The 17,300-nt window shown below is 39.4% G+C and overlaps 1 protein-coding gene across 1 annotated transcript; it reads right to left on the bottom strand.

The window, feature by feature from the left end:
- Window positions 1-6,752: 6,752 nt before the first annotated feature.
- LOC140230901 (ubiquitin-like protein 7) lies at window positions 6,753-16,787 on the bottom strand. The gene is made up of 10 exons (XM_072311044.1): window positions 16,562-16,787; window positions 13,730-13,849; window positions 13,041-13,120; window positions 12,047-12,131; window positions 11,584-11,641; window positions 11,039-11,157; window positions 9,914-9,963; window positions 9,102-9,221; window positions 8,355-8,645; window positions 6,753-6,921 (listed from the first exon to the last, which is right to left on the bottom strand). Exons 1-10 carry the CDS (start codon window positions 16,698-16,700, stop codon window positions 6,799-6,801), a joined length of 1,185 nt encoding a protein of 394 aa, XP_072167145.1. The 5' UTR covers window positions 16,701-16,787; the 3' UTR covers window positions 6,753-6,798.
- Window positions 16,788-17,300: the final 513 nt, after the last annotated feature.

Raw genomic sequence — 17,300 nt, 5'->3', positions numbered from 1 at the left:
TTCCGGCGCGCCTGTTTATCAATGCATGAATACAACTACCCCAACATCTAAAATGCTTTTAGTACAGCTGATTGCTTTTTGCAGCTGTGTTGCCACAGTAATCACAATCAGTTTACCAACGTCAGCGACCTCAAAACCAGCAGATCTCTGACTAGTTCTGGGCCCCATTTCACAAAAAAAAAAAAAAAAAAGTTGATATGATAGCAGGATATGATAGCAACTCTTGCTAAAATGGTAATTGTCATGGTAATGATAAGAATCCAGCTTCCTGATTGGCTGTTGCTATTGGAAGTTGCCATTCCAGCAGGTGTTGCTTTCCTAACATCTTTTATGAAGTGGGGCCCAGAAATAACATGATTTATTGGAGCACGTAGACAAGTTCAACTTGAGGATGAATGGGATTTGCACAATTTCTTGGTTTTTTTCAGTAGATGATCAGATTGCCAGTACGATCGTCACTTGGACAGAAACTTTTGCTTGTGACAAGAAATGGCTTCAATGTGAATGAATGTGTGTGTGCTTCAGTGATTGAGTCTTGTAGCAGAAAAAAAGAAAAATTGTGAAAAATCAGGAAACACAACAAATACATTCAAGTTCGGACATGTCAAATCCATCAGCACTGTTGACTCTGTGCATCCTATGCAAGGATTTAAAGGGGATGGCTAGTAACTGATCAGTGGGAATCAGTGGGAATGCTGGGGGGTGAATGTTCCAATCCTTGTGGGATTCATTTAAGAGTACATTATATATCTATTGTTGTGTGAAAATTATTTGCTTCAGAATGGTCTCATATTCAAGTAATGTGCAGTCTAATGTTTCCAGGTTAGCATGCCTGTACAGTGACGGCGCATTAAACTGCACATTACTTGAATATGAGACCGTTCTGAAGCAAATAATTTTCACACAACCATAGATATATAATGTACCCTTAAATTAATCCCACAAGAATTGGAACAATCATCCCCCAGCATTTCCACTGATTCCCACTGATCAGTTACTAGCCATCCCCTTTTAGTACGGTAACAGAGGATATTGATTTGGACAAAGTTCTTAAAGAAGAGCACATGAACTGTACTTGAATAGTTATTTATGCCATATATGGTCATTCTTTATGTATCTTTCTAGCCTGAATTGTTCTGAGGAACTATATAAAACAATGAATGGGAGTGATGGCAGTCTATTTCAGCATGTGCCATAGTCTCGATTCTGGACTCTTTTATATCTTTACCCGAGCTGTTAACCTTTATGCATCAAATTAAGTGACGGCATGATCGCAAAAAAAGGAGGAACTATAAAAAAGAAAAAGAAAAAAAAGAGCCCACACAAATTGCCCTCACCTGACGACAAGAGGTCAAAAGATCACACACTTGTAAGTCACAAGAACGCTTTTCTGAGGGAAAGTCATTAGCAGAGAGCAAATAGTCTGAGCCCCCCACCAAGTTCTCAGAATTGTGCCATCACTCAATTTGATGCATTAAGGTTCAGCAGCTCAAATACAGATACAAAGAGTCCTGAATCTGGACTTCCAGTGCCATTGCAATATTATACATGTACCTTCAATAGAACTCCAGTGTTGTGTCATATAAGTCACTCGCCTTTCCAAATACATGCATGCACATGAATACACACAAACAAACATTCACACAGACATACTCATAGCAACAATTAAATTTGATATGGGCATTTGCCAATAGATATGCTTGCAAAAGCAACAAGTCTCCAGAAAAGGCACAAAGTTAAAAAGGCAGTGGTGAGCAACAGAAGTTTTTATTTTGTAACAGTGCCAAGTTGTTTTCTTTCACAGGGAAAACATGTTAGAACAAGCTCTCTTACAATGAGGTACCACATAGAACGAGGTGACTTTGGCAGCCCCCAATTTCCTTGACTGTATCTAGTCTCTGTTTTTAGTTTGTTTACAACAGGGTACCGATTATAAGGAGGTAGCACAGTGCACTCCCGTTACAACAAACACAGTTAAAACGAAATTCTGGTTACAACTATGTAAAAATTCAGGTTGCAAAATTATCCACTCTATGTTATTTACTGTTTATTTGTTTGGTTATAATGAAAATTCAATAAAACGAAAGAAAACTGCCGGTCCCGAGGACTTCGTTATAATGGAAGTCCACTGTATCAGCAGACCTGACAACCCCCATATAACAGGGTTTCCCTTTGTATGTGTCTACTTTAAAGCTCGCACATACTGCTAAGCTTAATCACAAAGAAATGTCCTTGCCAAGATCTGCAGAAATACTGCAGTGCTCAATATAACTTTGTAATAACAATTTGTATATTCATAGATTTGTTATTTCTCATATAATTTCTTGAAAATCCTGTTTTTCCCCTTAAAGTGACATTTTTCAGAAACAAGAATAACACTTCTGAGCTTTGCGTTCCACAGCATACATGCCTAATTTTATAACATTAAAGAGAACAACTGAAGATCAAATAAAATATGCTTATATTACGTGACTTTACATTCTGCCGTTGATTTTAAGTGCAAATTTGGAAAATATCACAGAATCATGAATAAATATAAATATAAATATGTCTCACTGTTTAATAACTGTCCACTTCCATGGCTGTAAAAGTGGGGAATCCTATTCACTTGTGCTTTTACTGTTAAGACATGCACATGTCATAGATGGCATACATTGGATACATGGAGAATGAAACTGCTATTTATATGCATTAGCATGAACATACCTTTGTCACTCTTGTCAATTGTTATATCATAAATAATACTGACACAATTTAACGACTGCAACCAGCTTTGCATCAGGGAATGTTAAGTCTGTGTGCATTGTCTCAGCTTACATGCCCTTCTCCCTCTAAACCAACCTATAGAATGGTTGAAATCTACCGCATCTCTACCGACAGTTCTGCAAACTATGACCCACCTCCCCTCTCCTCTCCCACCACTCTTAAAGGAAGCCAAAGCATAAATATAAATGTGGATTAAGTGAAAGCAGAAATATTAGTTGAACACACCAATGAAATTTTGAGAAAAATTGGAAAATCGATTCAAAAGTTACATGATCTTTTTTTTAAATCTTTTTTTTATCTTGAAGTTTTGGTGCTGTCATCACTGGACAAGGAGACTACTACACTTCATGATGTCATTATGGACAACATAAAAAAAAATAACAAATAAAATTCAACATATTTTCACTTTTCTAGCATAATGCAAGAGCACATGACCTATCTTTTTCAGAAAGCATAGGGAATAATATCACCCTTAATACCTATATTAGTAACTGGTCAATGAAATTTGTACTTTTCATGCAGAATTACATTTTGTGGAATTCTCCATATATTTTCCTGAATATACTGTAATGAAAAGAGTTTAAAGCACTGAAGTTGGTGTCTCTGGTACATCTTGTAGGATGTAGGGGAGTGCGGTGACCCCATGGCCATACGAGTTTCAGTTGGGGGGGCACGGGTCGCACATGAGTAATACTCTCGCTCAGGTAGTAGGAGGAAGGAGTGGTGAGCTGACACTTGACTGGGGCGGACATGGCCCGTGGTGGCTCTCCGTGTTTTGTAGCGTATTGTACACTAAATTCACGTATATGCCCTGTGCATTGCCTGTTCGTGTGGCGAGTACAGTTGTACATCGTGTCAGGTGACTGTTTTTGATGGGTAGCCTGATTGGCAAGTACGGTATGAAGTTTTTCCTTCGCATGCACTTCAGTGGTAAATTTGTGACTTTAATGATGTTGACTTGGTCTGATGATGCGATGTGAGGTGATCGTTGTGAGCCTGAGTGAAGTATCCATGAACATGCCCATAAAAGATCCCACACAGTAACTGGAGAAATCTGGTTGTGTGACATTGGTGGCAGCAGTGGGATAGGTTTTGTGCACCAGTTAACTGCTAAATCATGCTAATGTAAAATCGATTTGCATTAGAGAAGAGACGCTTTCCCCTGCAGTGCTAGTAATGCCCTCATTATGAATGCTACTAATTTTTTCGGTGCCTGCAGGGTGACTCTGTAACCGTAAATACATCTTGCCTATCATTTTGGCCTGCAGGTGAAGGTGCCGGCAAGTGGAAGGTGCCAGTAGGTGAACGGCCGGGGTGAAGGCGCCTGCAGGCACCTGCATGTGAAAGGATCTGCAGGCAAAGGTGCCCGCAGGTACAAATTGTAAAAGGTGCACCTCCATCGTTTTAGACTCTGCACCTGAAGAAGATGAAGAAACAGTAGTGCTGCAGTACCAGTGGTGCCTTCAAATTGTCTCCATTTATTTGCTCCCTTTCAGATGTATTTACGTTTTGTATTGGTACATGTCAGGATGGCAGAGAAATTCCTTTGTTTGAGAGGCAGAGGTATGCAGAGGAAGGCAGAGGAAAAAAACCAGTACCTGTCAAGAAGAAACAGCAGTGTCTGCAGTGCCAGTAGTGCCTTCAAATAGAATGCTTGCTATGCCTGCACATTCATGATTTCAAGATCAGACTGATAGACTTAACCACTCTGTTCCTAGTGCATTCAAGGAATATAACTCTACATCGCTACACATCATGGCAATGGAGGTGGTCATTACCCTCCTTGGTGATGCCCAGACATCATTCCCCCATTCTCGAGGACAAGCCGGTACTGTTCCCTTCAAAGGCAGCTGAACAGCAACAACGATTCATGCAGCTGGCCTGGAAAGATTTCCAGATCTCCGGCCAAATTGGAGAACCAGGACAGAAGGACAGACTAAGCTTCTCCAGTTTGGCTCTTCAAATAATGGCGGGGACCAACAAAGGCTACTCTGACAAGGAAATTGTGGGGTCGGTGATCCAGGCAGTAACTCCAGGTACAGTTCTTCAGAGTTACCTTGCCTAGCTTGCGCCGAATGCTCCAGGCTCATTTTCAGGAGCAGATGAAGGAAGCATATGACATCGCTACCCGTAACGCTACCAGGGCCACAGCAAGGGGGAAGGAGCAGCACGATATTAAAGAGGTCCAGTGGTACCCCACTTCAACCAGGGGATCATGTGCTCATCAGGAATGTGGCCCCTCCCGGAGGACCAGGCAAGCTGCACTCGTATTGGCAAGACACGGTTCATGAGATCATTGCACAGAAAGATGAGACAATGCCTGTGTATGAAGTACGACCACTGCATGGAAATGGAAAAACAAAAGTTTTGCACCGCAACCTTCTCCTCCCATGCAACGGCTTGTTCCTGGAAGATGATGAACCGAGTACATCCCCGTTGGAGGCACCGAGCAACAGAAAGGACTGTGACTGTGCCGGACCTAGATGACTCCTCCGACTCTGAGTCGGAAAGAGGGTATCATATGCGGTGGCAGACTTTGGCAGAGGGCGACAGTTCAACAGCAGAGGAAGTTTCGGGTGAAGCAATGGCCAGTTATGGCGAAGGCAGTGATATCAATCATTCTGATAATGGATATGATGCTGACATTATGGAGAATGCAGACCCAGGGAAACACGAAGAGATCAGCATCATCGGAGAGACTGTCAACGAAGCATATGTTAGTGTAAATACAACTGCATCCACCGTATAAGCTACCACTGGTAAAGTACATATTGCCAAAGTGACAGGAATTATAACACATACCAGGTGCTCTATAAGATCTTTGTCATAAGAAAGGCGGAAATTCAACTCACAGGACTAATAAATAACTTTACACGTAGAGTAATGATGAGAGTTATGTAAATACATGCAAGTGTAAAGTTACAAGCAAGTGTTTCACATATTCATGTCATATACTTGTGTGTTTTAGCATGCTTGGAAGAATAGGTAAAGGTTGTTATGCTAATTGGTGAAGTTTAAGTAAAAATGTGTGCTAATTGCATTATTACCTCCGCCAAGGGAGGAGGTTATGTTTTCGTTACCGTTGGTTTGTGTGTTCGTTCGTTCGGTAGTTAGTTAGTTTGTCCGTGTGCAAAATAACTCAAAAAGTAGTTAACGGATTGGGATGAAACTTGCAGGAAAGGTTGAGAATGACACAAGTAACAAACGATTAACTTTTGGTAATGATCCAAGAATTTTGGGGGAATTTATGAAGAATTTTTGATATTTTGGCAGGTAGGGTCAATGAACTTGGGAGTGCAGGCTGCGCGTATTTGATGTTTGCATACGCGCACTAAAGTGCGTGCTCTAGTTTCTGCTAGGGCGAGGGGCGCCCTGCAGCTGAGGGTTTATGACATAAAAAGGCTTCTATATTGGGAAATCGGGCGACTTTCAGCACACTATAAACACTTTCAGCATGCTGTAAGTTGTATGTATGGGTGGAAATCACTGATATCTACAAGGAAGAACAAGATCAGTGGTGGAAATGAGCTGCATGCTTGGCGGAGGTCTGCGCTCTCAGAGTGCTTCTCTAGTTGTTTATGTTTCTGTTAGTGTGGAAAACAGAATTCAGAACCTGTTTTGGTCATTTCATTGTTTATGTAAAGCCACGCCCTATATACAGTCAAGGGAGTTTATGGAGGAGCTGTGCAATGAAGTGAGTTTAGAGCACTGAAGTTGGTGTCTCTGGTACATCTGGTAGGACATAGGGGGCGTGCGGTGACCCCATGGCCGTAAGAGTTTCGGTGGAAGGGCACGGCTTGCACGTGGGTATAGCAGCGAACATTCCCATAAAAGATCTCACACAGTAACTGGAGAAATCTGGTTGTATGACAATATCACTGTCCATAATGACATCATGAACTGTAGTAGTCTTCTTATCTAGCGACGATGGCACCGAAACCTTTAACACTTTCACTAATGTGTTCTATTGTTGCTTTCACTCAATCCACATTTGGGCTTCGGTCTCCTTCAATGCCAACAATCTGAATCTATTCAAATTCTCCCCTCCAGAATGAGATGCAAGGCTGCCTGGAGGTCACCGCCAGTCGCCTGAAGCGCCCTAAGGTTTGTTGCATCATCCACAAGTCCCATGTCCCTCAGCTGCTGCATCTGGGGCTGAAGAAAGGGATGGATGTGAATTGGTATCAAGTTAACATGAATCAGTTCACAGAGTTTATGACCCAAGGAGCAGAAAAAAAAACAAACAAAAGAGGTGAATTTAACCTACAGCCAAGGTGCTTATAGTAAACATCATATATTTTGTGATTATAGCATATTGCGAAATAGGATTCATAGGACAATTGTGAGTGATTGAATAATTCAATCACTCACAATTGTCCTATGAATCCCACTTCGCAAAATTCCAAATTACTTGTAATTAAAACCACAGTAACAGAATGAGAAAAAATGTATCACTTTTCAAGAGAAAGGTTAGCAATTTCTCATCTACTGTATTACACTTTGCAAATTAGGACTTATAGGACAGTTTTGCTGATGGTAAAATTTGCAGTCAAAAACCTCACTGATGGACTGAGAAAAAAGTATCTTCACTTTCAGAGAAAAAAGCTGGCAATTTCTCACCCTTACACTGTTGGACATGGGAGGCAATATTTTCATGAGGTAACGTCGCAAATTTTGGTCAGTTCGCCAAATTCGAGAAAATTAAAACAACATAAAATGAATTACATATACAGTACTGTAAAAGTGTAAAAGTGAATAGTGTTGTGCGAGTAATTTTTTGCCCTCTGCCGAGCGACACGAATTTCGCATGTTTTTAATTCCGCAGACATTACCATAGTGGTAGTAGTACATATAACAAGCAAATATATTCACATGCTTTATTCTTGTGCAAGTTTCTGGGCACCGTTTCATGAAAGTTGTCAGCCCTGACAAGTTGTCAGTCTCTGACAACTTCAGTAAAATTCTTGGTTTTGATTGGCTGAGAAGCTCTGGTGTCTGACTGTTACCATGGTAAACTTTAACAAAACGGTGCCGTGGTCATGTGAAATGTGTGAAGATTTCCACACCATGAAAATTCCACTTTGTATAGCAGTAGTATAAGCAAGTCACAATTCAAATACACCATCATCACAAACTAATCCTCTGTATCAAGAGCAATGTGCTACATGCCAAAACTGCTCTAAAAAAGAGAACAAGTCCCTAGCACCCCATGTTGCCTGTGTGCACTGGATCAACACTATCCCCTTGAAACAATACTCTGCCATTCTAGAAGTTTTTGCATGACATACACACAGGAAAAGGGGCAGGTTCCATAGAACCTTTCTCATGCATGTACGTTTTTTATTTGTGGAAAGTTTTTACATTTCATGTCAACATAGATAAAATGTTCTATCTTGCCTATGAAAGCAGTGAAGCAGGAGTTATCACAAAACACAACTACCAAAGGAGTTCAGTAGCCCTCATATCTTCTTCCCCAGAAATGATAACAAAATACAAGATGTCACACAGGGGCTTAAGTCACACAAGTCCTCTTTGGTATTACATGTCAGTAGCTGTCTCGACAATGAAAAAAAGGTATTTAAACATACTGCAAAGGTCTGAGCAGGGGGAGCTGAAGAGCTAGCATCAGCGGAGTCACTGGAGGTGCCCGCCACTCGTCGAGCTGCTTGGAGAGCTTGCGACATGGCCTGTCTGAAGATGTCTGCCGTGATGATCCCCTGACCACCAGCTGCCGCTGCTGCCTGGGCCGGAGCTGGGGCTGGAGCCCCGGACGTCCGACTCTGTGAGGGCTGACTAGCTGCGGGCCGCTGATTTGACTGGGAACCCGAGGACGCATTGGCCGAGGCAGAAACGGGTCCTTCAAATGGTCTCACTATCATCTGGCAAAAAGGTATGTAAAAGAGTGCTGTAAAGCAAGATATTTTTGTGGCATTAAATTTTTGCAAATTGGAGTCAACAGCCTTTTTTGCAGCATGAAATTTTCGTGAAATATCACTCAACAGTCAAGGAAAATTGGGGCTGCCATTGGCATTCAATGCATAGAGTGTAAACAAGAACTTTCATGCGCATTTCAATTTTGCGAATCTTAGCTCTTGCAAAATTTGCGAAATCAAAATGCATGTAAACATTCCTCATTTTACAGTATATATATTTGTCTTTTGTCACTCTCTGGACGATAGTCTCAAGGAAAACTCCATTTCTCATCCAAGTTGACACTGATCAGAAGAGCGATGTCATACACACAGAATAGGTAAAAAAAAAAGGGCAAAAACAAAGCAAAACAAAATGCCAGAAAGCTACAAAATTGTGATTAAAAACAAAACAGACAAACTTACCCCTGAATTTCCTTGTCTGCCCACTCCTGCAGCTGCCAGCGCTGCAGTCAACTGCGCCGTTGTTATCATACCTTGACCTCTTGACCTTTGACCTGTTCCCTGGCTGGTGCTTGCTCCACCCTGATAGAAAGCAGCAGCAGGTATTTGAATTACAAGAGTACTACATAAGAATACATGTACAGACTTCATGACATACTTAACAAACCCAAAAAAAAAAAAAAAAAATATGAAATGTCTCCCACAGAGAATAATCACTGAAATTCTGACAGCCTTTGATTCACATCACTATCTGAAATTGCTCTTGACTTGGTGCAAAACACAATGCACCTTGGAGAGCATCTAATGGAATGATGCATGCAAGATTTACACAAGATTTACACAAGATTTACACAAATAGAAACATGGCACATAGATAGTATCCCTCTTTAAAATCTATATCAACCATGCCTAACTCACATGAAATTGAGAAGTAGGGGCATTAGACATTGAATGGATACTTTCAATGTAGACTATAGATATACTGTAAAAGTGGATTTTGGGGGTAATTTTTCACGCTCCATTAGGTAAGATGAGTGTCGCATGTTTTTAATTTGGCCTGCTCAAGACAAGAACTACTGGAATATAAATATTATAGCAAGCAAAAATATTTGTATGTTTTTGTTTTTGCACTAGTTTCTATTTGTATGAATGCACAAAAAATTCCACTTTTACAGTATTGTATCTCATGCGGTCATTAATTGTTTGGAATAGCTTCATAAATACTTTCAACTGAGGAAAAACCAACTGAAAGAGCTCTACATCACAGCACAAACCTCGGTTGTTTCCATCTCTTCATCTGATGTTAAGTCTGGGAAGAAAACCGCTGCAAAGTGAAGAATATGATAAAATTGGCATTTATACAACGTCTCTTCTCATTTCAGAGCAATCAAAATTAGTTGAATTATTATTACTGACACACCATTCTGCCTTGATATTGAGCTTAGTGCACATTCTCTTCCTTTCATTTTACTTTTCTTGTTACAGCAAATCCAAAAGATTCCTTTAGCTTTTCGCTTTCTTCATAGAAAATAGGGTAGATATATGGTCAAACACGTAAAGAAGTAAAGCCATGAAAAGGTGCAAGGATGGGGGGTGGGGATTATATGAAATGAATCCAAAGTATCCTTCCAAAATTTTATCATCTAGGGACTACAATGGGAGGGGCAGACAAAAAGGTAGGAAAGGAATGTGCTCTATCATGTGCAATTATGTGCCACACATGTTACATTCCAAGATGAAAGGTTCTTGAGAGACAAGAACTTATGTGAAAATAGAGACAGCGAAGACAGAGTCAGCATTTAATATGATATGGATGTTACACTAGGGTTGAAGTCAAGAAATATTTTTTCGACCATTTGTTTTTGTTGTGTTTTTTTCCCCCTGGGTTGTCATGTTTGATACTGCTTTTACCATAAATGCACCACAGAGAACTATGGGCTTTTCTTCACATACCTAAAGCTGTACAAGACAAGTACATGCGCTGTCTAATGATTGTGCATCCAAAGCTAAATCAGTCTATTAAAGGAACATCCAATCAACTTCATTATCAGATTTCGCCATCCATTCACACATAAAAATTGCTCAAGTTGATTGCATATTGTTGTAAACAGCATCAATTTTCACTCAAAGATATACTAAAACTAAGCTAAAAATCAGAAAACTGAATCATGTCTACATAATGACCTGAAAACCCATGTGATATCATTAGTACACTCCCTGTGTATGTTTAACTTGTTCGCTCTCATAAAAAGATCTTCTCCATCACATGCGCACTGTAATCACTGTGATAAATGCCAAATTTCACACGTACTGTAAGACATCCACCCTACATGGACAGAAAATCATGACAACAAATGAAGAGTTCTGCAAATAACTCATCGCCATTCTGGTGCACTCACGGTCTAGAGGAGCATCCTGTCCGAGTGTCCCACCCCTGCCACTGAGGGCAGCCTCCTCTGTCACAGATGCTGCTATGTGCATGACTGCATGGCCAATGGCTGGATGTGCCTTCACAATCCTGAAATATTCGGAGAAAGAGTATCTCTATGATCCTGTTTTGATCTCACTTCATGGAAATTGCAACAAAGTACTCATGAGAATACAAAGGAGTCCACAAAATATGGCTCTGGTCTCCTTCAGAGCGAGACATACAAACAGCAATAGATCATTAATTCTGAAAAGCACAGAAATTAATGTAACTTTGTTAGACCATTTGTTGCCTGGCTTGCACATATGCCTTAGGAAAACAACTTTCATAGGATCTTAAAAAAACCCCCCAAGTTTTATTTGTTTTTATTTCAATTAAAGAACATTTCCTGCCCCTCCAAAAGTGCATTAACTTGTTAACCATCTGTGAAGATTCAGACCTAAAAAAAGCTACCAAAGTATTTCATTATATGAAGAGCTTCTACATGGGCTTTAAAAGGTCAAGTCTCTTGCTTACCTTCTCACATTATCAGGATCTGCAACTTGTACTAGTAGCTGTGGATCTCTGAGCATTGCTAAAATGATGGAGAGGAAATTAGATACATTTTTTTTTTTTTAATGAATGAATCTGCATACTTTCATATTGCAAGCTCACAAATGATTTTTTAATTTGGGCACGAATAAACATTACAGATGGGCCAATTATAGCTATTTCAAGTGATATACTGTATGTAACATGAACAAAATTCTCACACCATTAAAACTTCTTTTTCAATATCAATCAAACACAACACCAACACACATACACACACACACACACACAGACAAAGAACATTCTTTGACCTGTGCTGCATGTGGTCCTAAATCACTTTCTATATCACTTTAATATTATTCACTATCCCACTGAATGCCGTACAATATTATACAAGTACTCAAAGTGCTAAAATGTAAAGTCACTAAAGAGGGGCTTGGAAACTCACACATGGCAATGTGATCTGTGTTCATTCCAGGCGTGGCAGCAATTATGTTGTCTATGGTTTCTGGGCTGGTCAGAATCTTGTGAACCTGTGTAGGAGAATTCAAGTAACACATGTCTTCAATTAAAGGAATAATACATACTGCAAAATGGAAAAGCACTTGTACAACACCTTGTTAGGTACTTAGTGAGTGAATTTGATTCCCACAGTCCAATGTACAAGTACAACGTAGAACAATAATAAAATATGGACTAGCATGTGTGAGTCAAAGACTAGGGCAGTACTACTTGTATTCTAGTGAGGGCAATTAATGTTGTACATACAAGCGTAGTATCCCCCAAAAGCAGCCAGTCCATATCATTGACGACAAAATCAGACATGTAGAGCAAACTTGAAAATATGGACAATTAATGTAACCACATCTGAAATTGCATTTCAAAGGGGAAAAGCAAATAGACTACAAGTACAGAGCAAGTTGTTATCACTGGTAGCACGTCTAGCCACGCTTGCTAAGTGCACAAACTCTTTTTTGCTATGTCAGGCAATAACATGTTCACAGTGTCCATCCAACTTCTGCAATTGCCTGCTATTTTATACCCAAAAGCCCATTGACTTTCATCAGTGGGAAATGAGCAATTTTTTCAAGCTACAACTTTGTCTGCTTGTCAAAGTGGGGCAACAAGATGTAAAAATTACATTGCCAAGATGTCTGAAGTGGTTGAACAATACTATGATCCATGATACAACTCTCATGTATAAGAGAAATAGAGCAAAAGACATCTCTACGTCACCCTGGCAAGATATGTGAGTAGGTTCTAGTATTGAAACACTTCATCAGGATTGAGAAATCATCTTGATGACTTCGCATCACTGTCACAGAAATACATGTATGTTGATGAGAAAAAGGAAACAGTACACAGACAGTACAGGCTGTTAACTGAGATGGAGTAAAAGAATTCAGAAAGATAAAAATACACTGTATTGTATGCATACTCACAGCTTGTCTGTGGGCAGGATTCAGCAGAGCTGCATGGAGAGCATTCAAGAGTTGTCTGATAGCAGTATCATCAAGAGGTTCTGAGATCAAATATGGAGGACAGATACATAAGTTAATGCATGCATGTGGGATTAACACCAAAATCATACATTTTATGCTATATAACTTGACTTTCACTTTTAATATACCACAGTAACCATATTCACACAATTTTATAACTACCCTAAATTCCTTTGGCAAAGAGATTGGAGGAGTACTTGCTTACTTATAATTTCACACCTCACTACAAAATTTGCAAATGAATAAAAGATTACTGTAGTCTTCATTATAACTCATCTGGGCCAATATTGAGCACTTTGATTATGTAAAAACTTTATGCAATACTATATACAATGTATGTAATCATGTTCATAATGACAATATTCTTGACAAACAAAATTAAGTAGCTTTCTCATTAATCTAACTTTTGCACTTGGGGCATATATTGTACAATTGTGCATCCATGAAAGCCAAAGTCTTCACACAAACATGCACTGTAAACAGAAAACATTTTAGGACCATGAGAAATAAATTGTGAAGCTTCAAATGAACACAAGTGCTTTTACATCTTGCAAAATATTGCACAGGTGCAACTTGAATAGAAGTGCAGTGAACATGTTGCAGTGCAGTTTGCCTCATGAAAGTCTGACCTGGCTTTATTTCAGGTTCCGGCTGTCTCTTTCTGAGGATGTGAATAGTACATCCTGTCTTGAAGCCACTTGATGCTAAAGTGTCGGAGTCTCTCAGAAGCTTTCCACAGTACACCAGATCTATGCACAGTACAGAATAAAAAGCTAGAGTTTCAACAAAATATCTGGATTCTCCTGGAAGCAAGAATTGCTTATATTATGAATGTTCTAAAATACATATTGTTTGTACGTATACAATGTACATTTGTATAGTCTCTTCACAGCTGTATGTTGCACTATTCTGAATTGTGTGCGGTGTATGTCTGTGTGTGTACAAGCATGTATGTGTGTACATGTGTGTGTGCTACTTCATCAAATATGACCATGCATCACAAAACGAACAAAAAGTCGCACGCACTGATTTTGTGTCAGAACTGAAACTAGGTGAAATGGGTCAACCTAGTCAATCTTGACTTTTTCATATTTTCTGAAAGAGCAAGTCTTCTTCTACATTATGCTAAAATTTGGGACCATAAAATGAACAAGAAAGTGTGTTTTTAGCAGTTTAACTCAAACACCTTTTTTTAGAATAGTGCATGTGATTTGGTGTGTCTTTATGAGTCCCTTTTTAATTTCTTAAAACCCTGTACACACTCTTCACTCTCAACTTTAATAACTTTAGAAAGGATGAAGCTACTGCTTTGAAAGTCAGCATCAATCATGCACAGTATGTGTTAATAAAGCATGCTTAAAGGGTGTGTACAGTTCTGGTTGAGGTGAGGATTTAGCTTTTAACATTTTGCGAGATGGTATATTCAGAAACCACTCTATGAGATGTCAAAGAGCATGCAATTCTAAGGGGTATCAAAAGTTTATTTGATGAAAATCGGTTTTGAAATGGCTGAGATATCCCAAAACAAGGTGAAACAAAGAGATCCTAATAAAAGGCGTGGCCTGTTGCCTTTTATCATCATCACTGTTTTGGATATCTCAGCCATTTGAAGAAAAAAAAATTTCATCAAATAAACATTGAATCCTTCTTAAAATTACATGCTCAATATTTCATAAGAGGTTTCTCATGATCTCACTTAAAGAATGTTGTAAACCTGAATCCCCATCTCAACCAGTACTGTACAGTCCCTTTAATCTGATAATTCCTTCATTGTTGTTACCCGGTGGTTTACATCCTGTTTTTTGTCCCATTCATCACACAGCTAGCATGACTTGGTTAAGCACTTGAATAGACCCTGTACTTCGGAGCCTCTTTTCTCAGTTCACACTTTTCCTGAGTGTGTGCTTTCTTTCCAATATTTAGATAGGTTAGGAGAGTCCATTTGAATTGAGTTATGCATCATTTTAAAGCTTAAAGTCTGCTCTTTCAGAATATGCTCTTAACTGAAAATCCATATCTGGCAACTTTTTGTTGGTTTTGTGATACAGGGTCACAAATGTTACTTTCTATTAATAAAAATCTTTCTTGTCGACCCTTTGCGATAGACAGTTGTACTTATTTACAATCTCTACTCTGTTGACTTGATAGAATCAGTGATGAAAGTTAATAATAGAAGATTAATAATAGAAGATTAAAAGAAATATTTCCAATGGATATATTTTACACAATGGGTAGTTTCATTGGTTGAGAGCTGTGTGTTGATTATTACTGGCTGCACACTGCCTCACAAAGGACAGCTGCTGTAAACATATCGCGCACGTGTAGCAGGAATTCGCACACTTGAAGCAAAGGTTTACACACTGAGCAAGCATTTGTGCACTCTCAGTGAGAGATGCCTATTGGCTGGAAAATTATGCATTCAATAATTACTGGATGCAGATGCATGGCTGCCATCTATGGCAAGTCAAAAGGAAATGTATCAAGTAAATTTGCCATCAGGTAACATGATTTAAAAAAAAATGGATCTCTGGCAAAGAAAATTGTCCCCCAATTCTATGAAACAGATGACGCACATTTCTTTTTATGTGTCAGTGGGAAAAGTCTGCATGCAGTAACTATGGAATGCTTAACCCACGAGGCAACACAGCTGAGTGGGTTTAGGCTAAATTCCATAGGCCCTACCAAGCACTGACACAAGCCACCGATAATTCGACCACAACGCTGTCAAAAAATCTAACCTCCTGCTACATGTACTATGTAAAAACCTAATTTATACACTTTTGCGCACGGTAAAACCTTGGCATGGGAGGTCAAACCTCGGCTTAATCTTCTGCCGATGCTGATATGCGTAAATCCAGAAATTTTTGAGTGCATGAAAGATTGAAATTTTTGGCTTTGCGAGGCATTACACACGAGTCGGGGACAACTGCACACTGTAGGGAGTGTAGATGTAGCAAAGTGATTAACGTTACCTGGTTCATTTCCACTCACTACCACTGGCATTGCACTGTATGGTTGAAAATGATCTAGGCCTCCTAGGCCTAAAGTATCAAAATTCAAAGCGATCGCCATACGATCGTTGAACTCTCTTCGTGTTTGCTGGTCCGTTGGTACAGCCCTGTCGCGCTACTTACAGCGACTGGGCTGTGTGCGATAGGCGATAGTTACCATACTGACACTGTGTATTACCACTGCACTGCACTGTCCCCTGACTACCAAAAATACCACTTTTTTACTTTAGTCTTTACTATTCTACACTTGACTACAGGCATTTTTATAGACCTACAATTATGGATTCTGGAGTCTTTACTCTTTAGTCTTAGAAAGAGGGTTTGGGTTCGGTTTAGGGTGATTGACAGGACATATGTGGGTAGGGATAAATATTTAAATTACTTCCGGTAAATTTTACTTTCAAACTTAATGAACCGGAACTCTTTTGTTTATCGTGTTTACAAACTTACTAAAATCTGCAGCTGGAAGGTCGAATACTTTCGAAACTCTCTGTCTGAAATCTGCAATAAGTGAAGATAGATCGATGCCATCAAGTCGTGGACGTCCTGGTTTCTCCGAAAACTTCAAACAAACCACTGCAGTTGACATTTTTGCAACACAAAATGTCTGTGCGTAGTTAAAAAAACTGGACTTTGTCGGCCCAAACTCACTCACACCGTCAGACCGTACACTACACGTATGGCTATGCTGTGCTGCATGAAGCTTACGAAGAACACTGTCAGCTAGCTTCACACAGCTCTACAGCAGAAAGATACAGCGGATTTGCGGAGGACACAAAATCCACCAGAATTCACCTTGTGAGAATAATAAAAAATTCTTTACAAATTTTAGTATTTGGAATTAAATTTTCAAAAACTCTATTTTTATTAATATTATATGGCAGTTATAGTATTATATAGATTTATTTACAGTCACTCATAATGCTGAGCTCATGCACATTTACGAACGAGGTTAGTATAGCGATAAGTGCATTGGGTGAGTGAATGCTCCTTTTTAACTTCATCTTATAAATGACCGAGACATCTATACAGATATTGGGCTGAGTGTGCCTTGTGTGCTACTTTTCTTGACTATATAAATATTTAGAGTATCCGTTTGTTTTGTAAATTGTGAAAATGCCTCATGAAATTCTGTTCTTGGCTATGCCTATGGTTATGTAATTTATGTAGTCCCACAGGTTTATATCTA

Source organism: Diadema setosum, chromosome 7, assembly GCF_964275005.1.
Source record: "Diadema setosum chromosome 7, eeDiaSeto1, whole genome shotgun sequence".
Classification (NCBI taxonomy): Eukaryota; Metazoa; Echinodermata; class Echinoidea; order Diadematoida; family Diadematidae; genus Diadema; species Diadema setosum.
Note: the sequence above shows the minus strand (reverse complement) of the source record. Positions and strands in the feature narration are given on the sequence as shown.

What these genes read in the sequence shown, in the direction of transcription:
- LOC140230901 (XM_072311044.1), bottom strand. Translation starts at nt 16,700, where the DNA reads ATGTCAACTGCAGTGGTTTGTTTGAAGTTTTCGGAGAAACCAGGACGT. An exon ending in ATCCTGCCCACAGACAAGCT is followed by an intron (nt 12,132 to 13,040) that starts GTGAGTATGCAT and finishes TCTCCTACACAG; the next exon opens with GTTCACAAGATTCTGACCAG. An exon ending in CCCCTGCTCAGACCTTTGCA is followed by an intron (nt 6,922 to 8,354) that starts GTATGTTTAAAT and finishes CCCTTTCTTCAG; the next exon opens with CCCCAGATGCAGCAGCTGAG.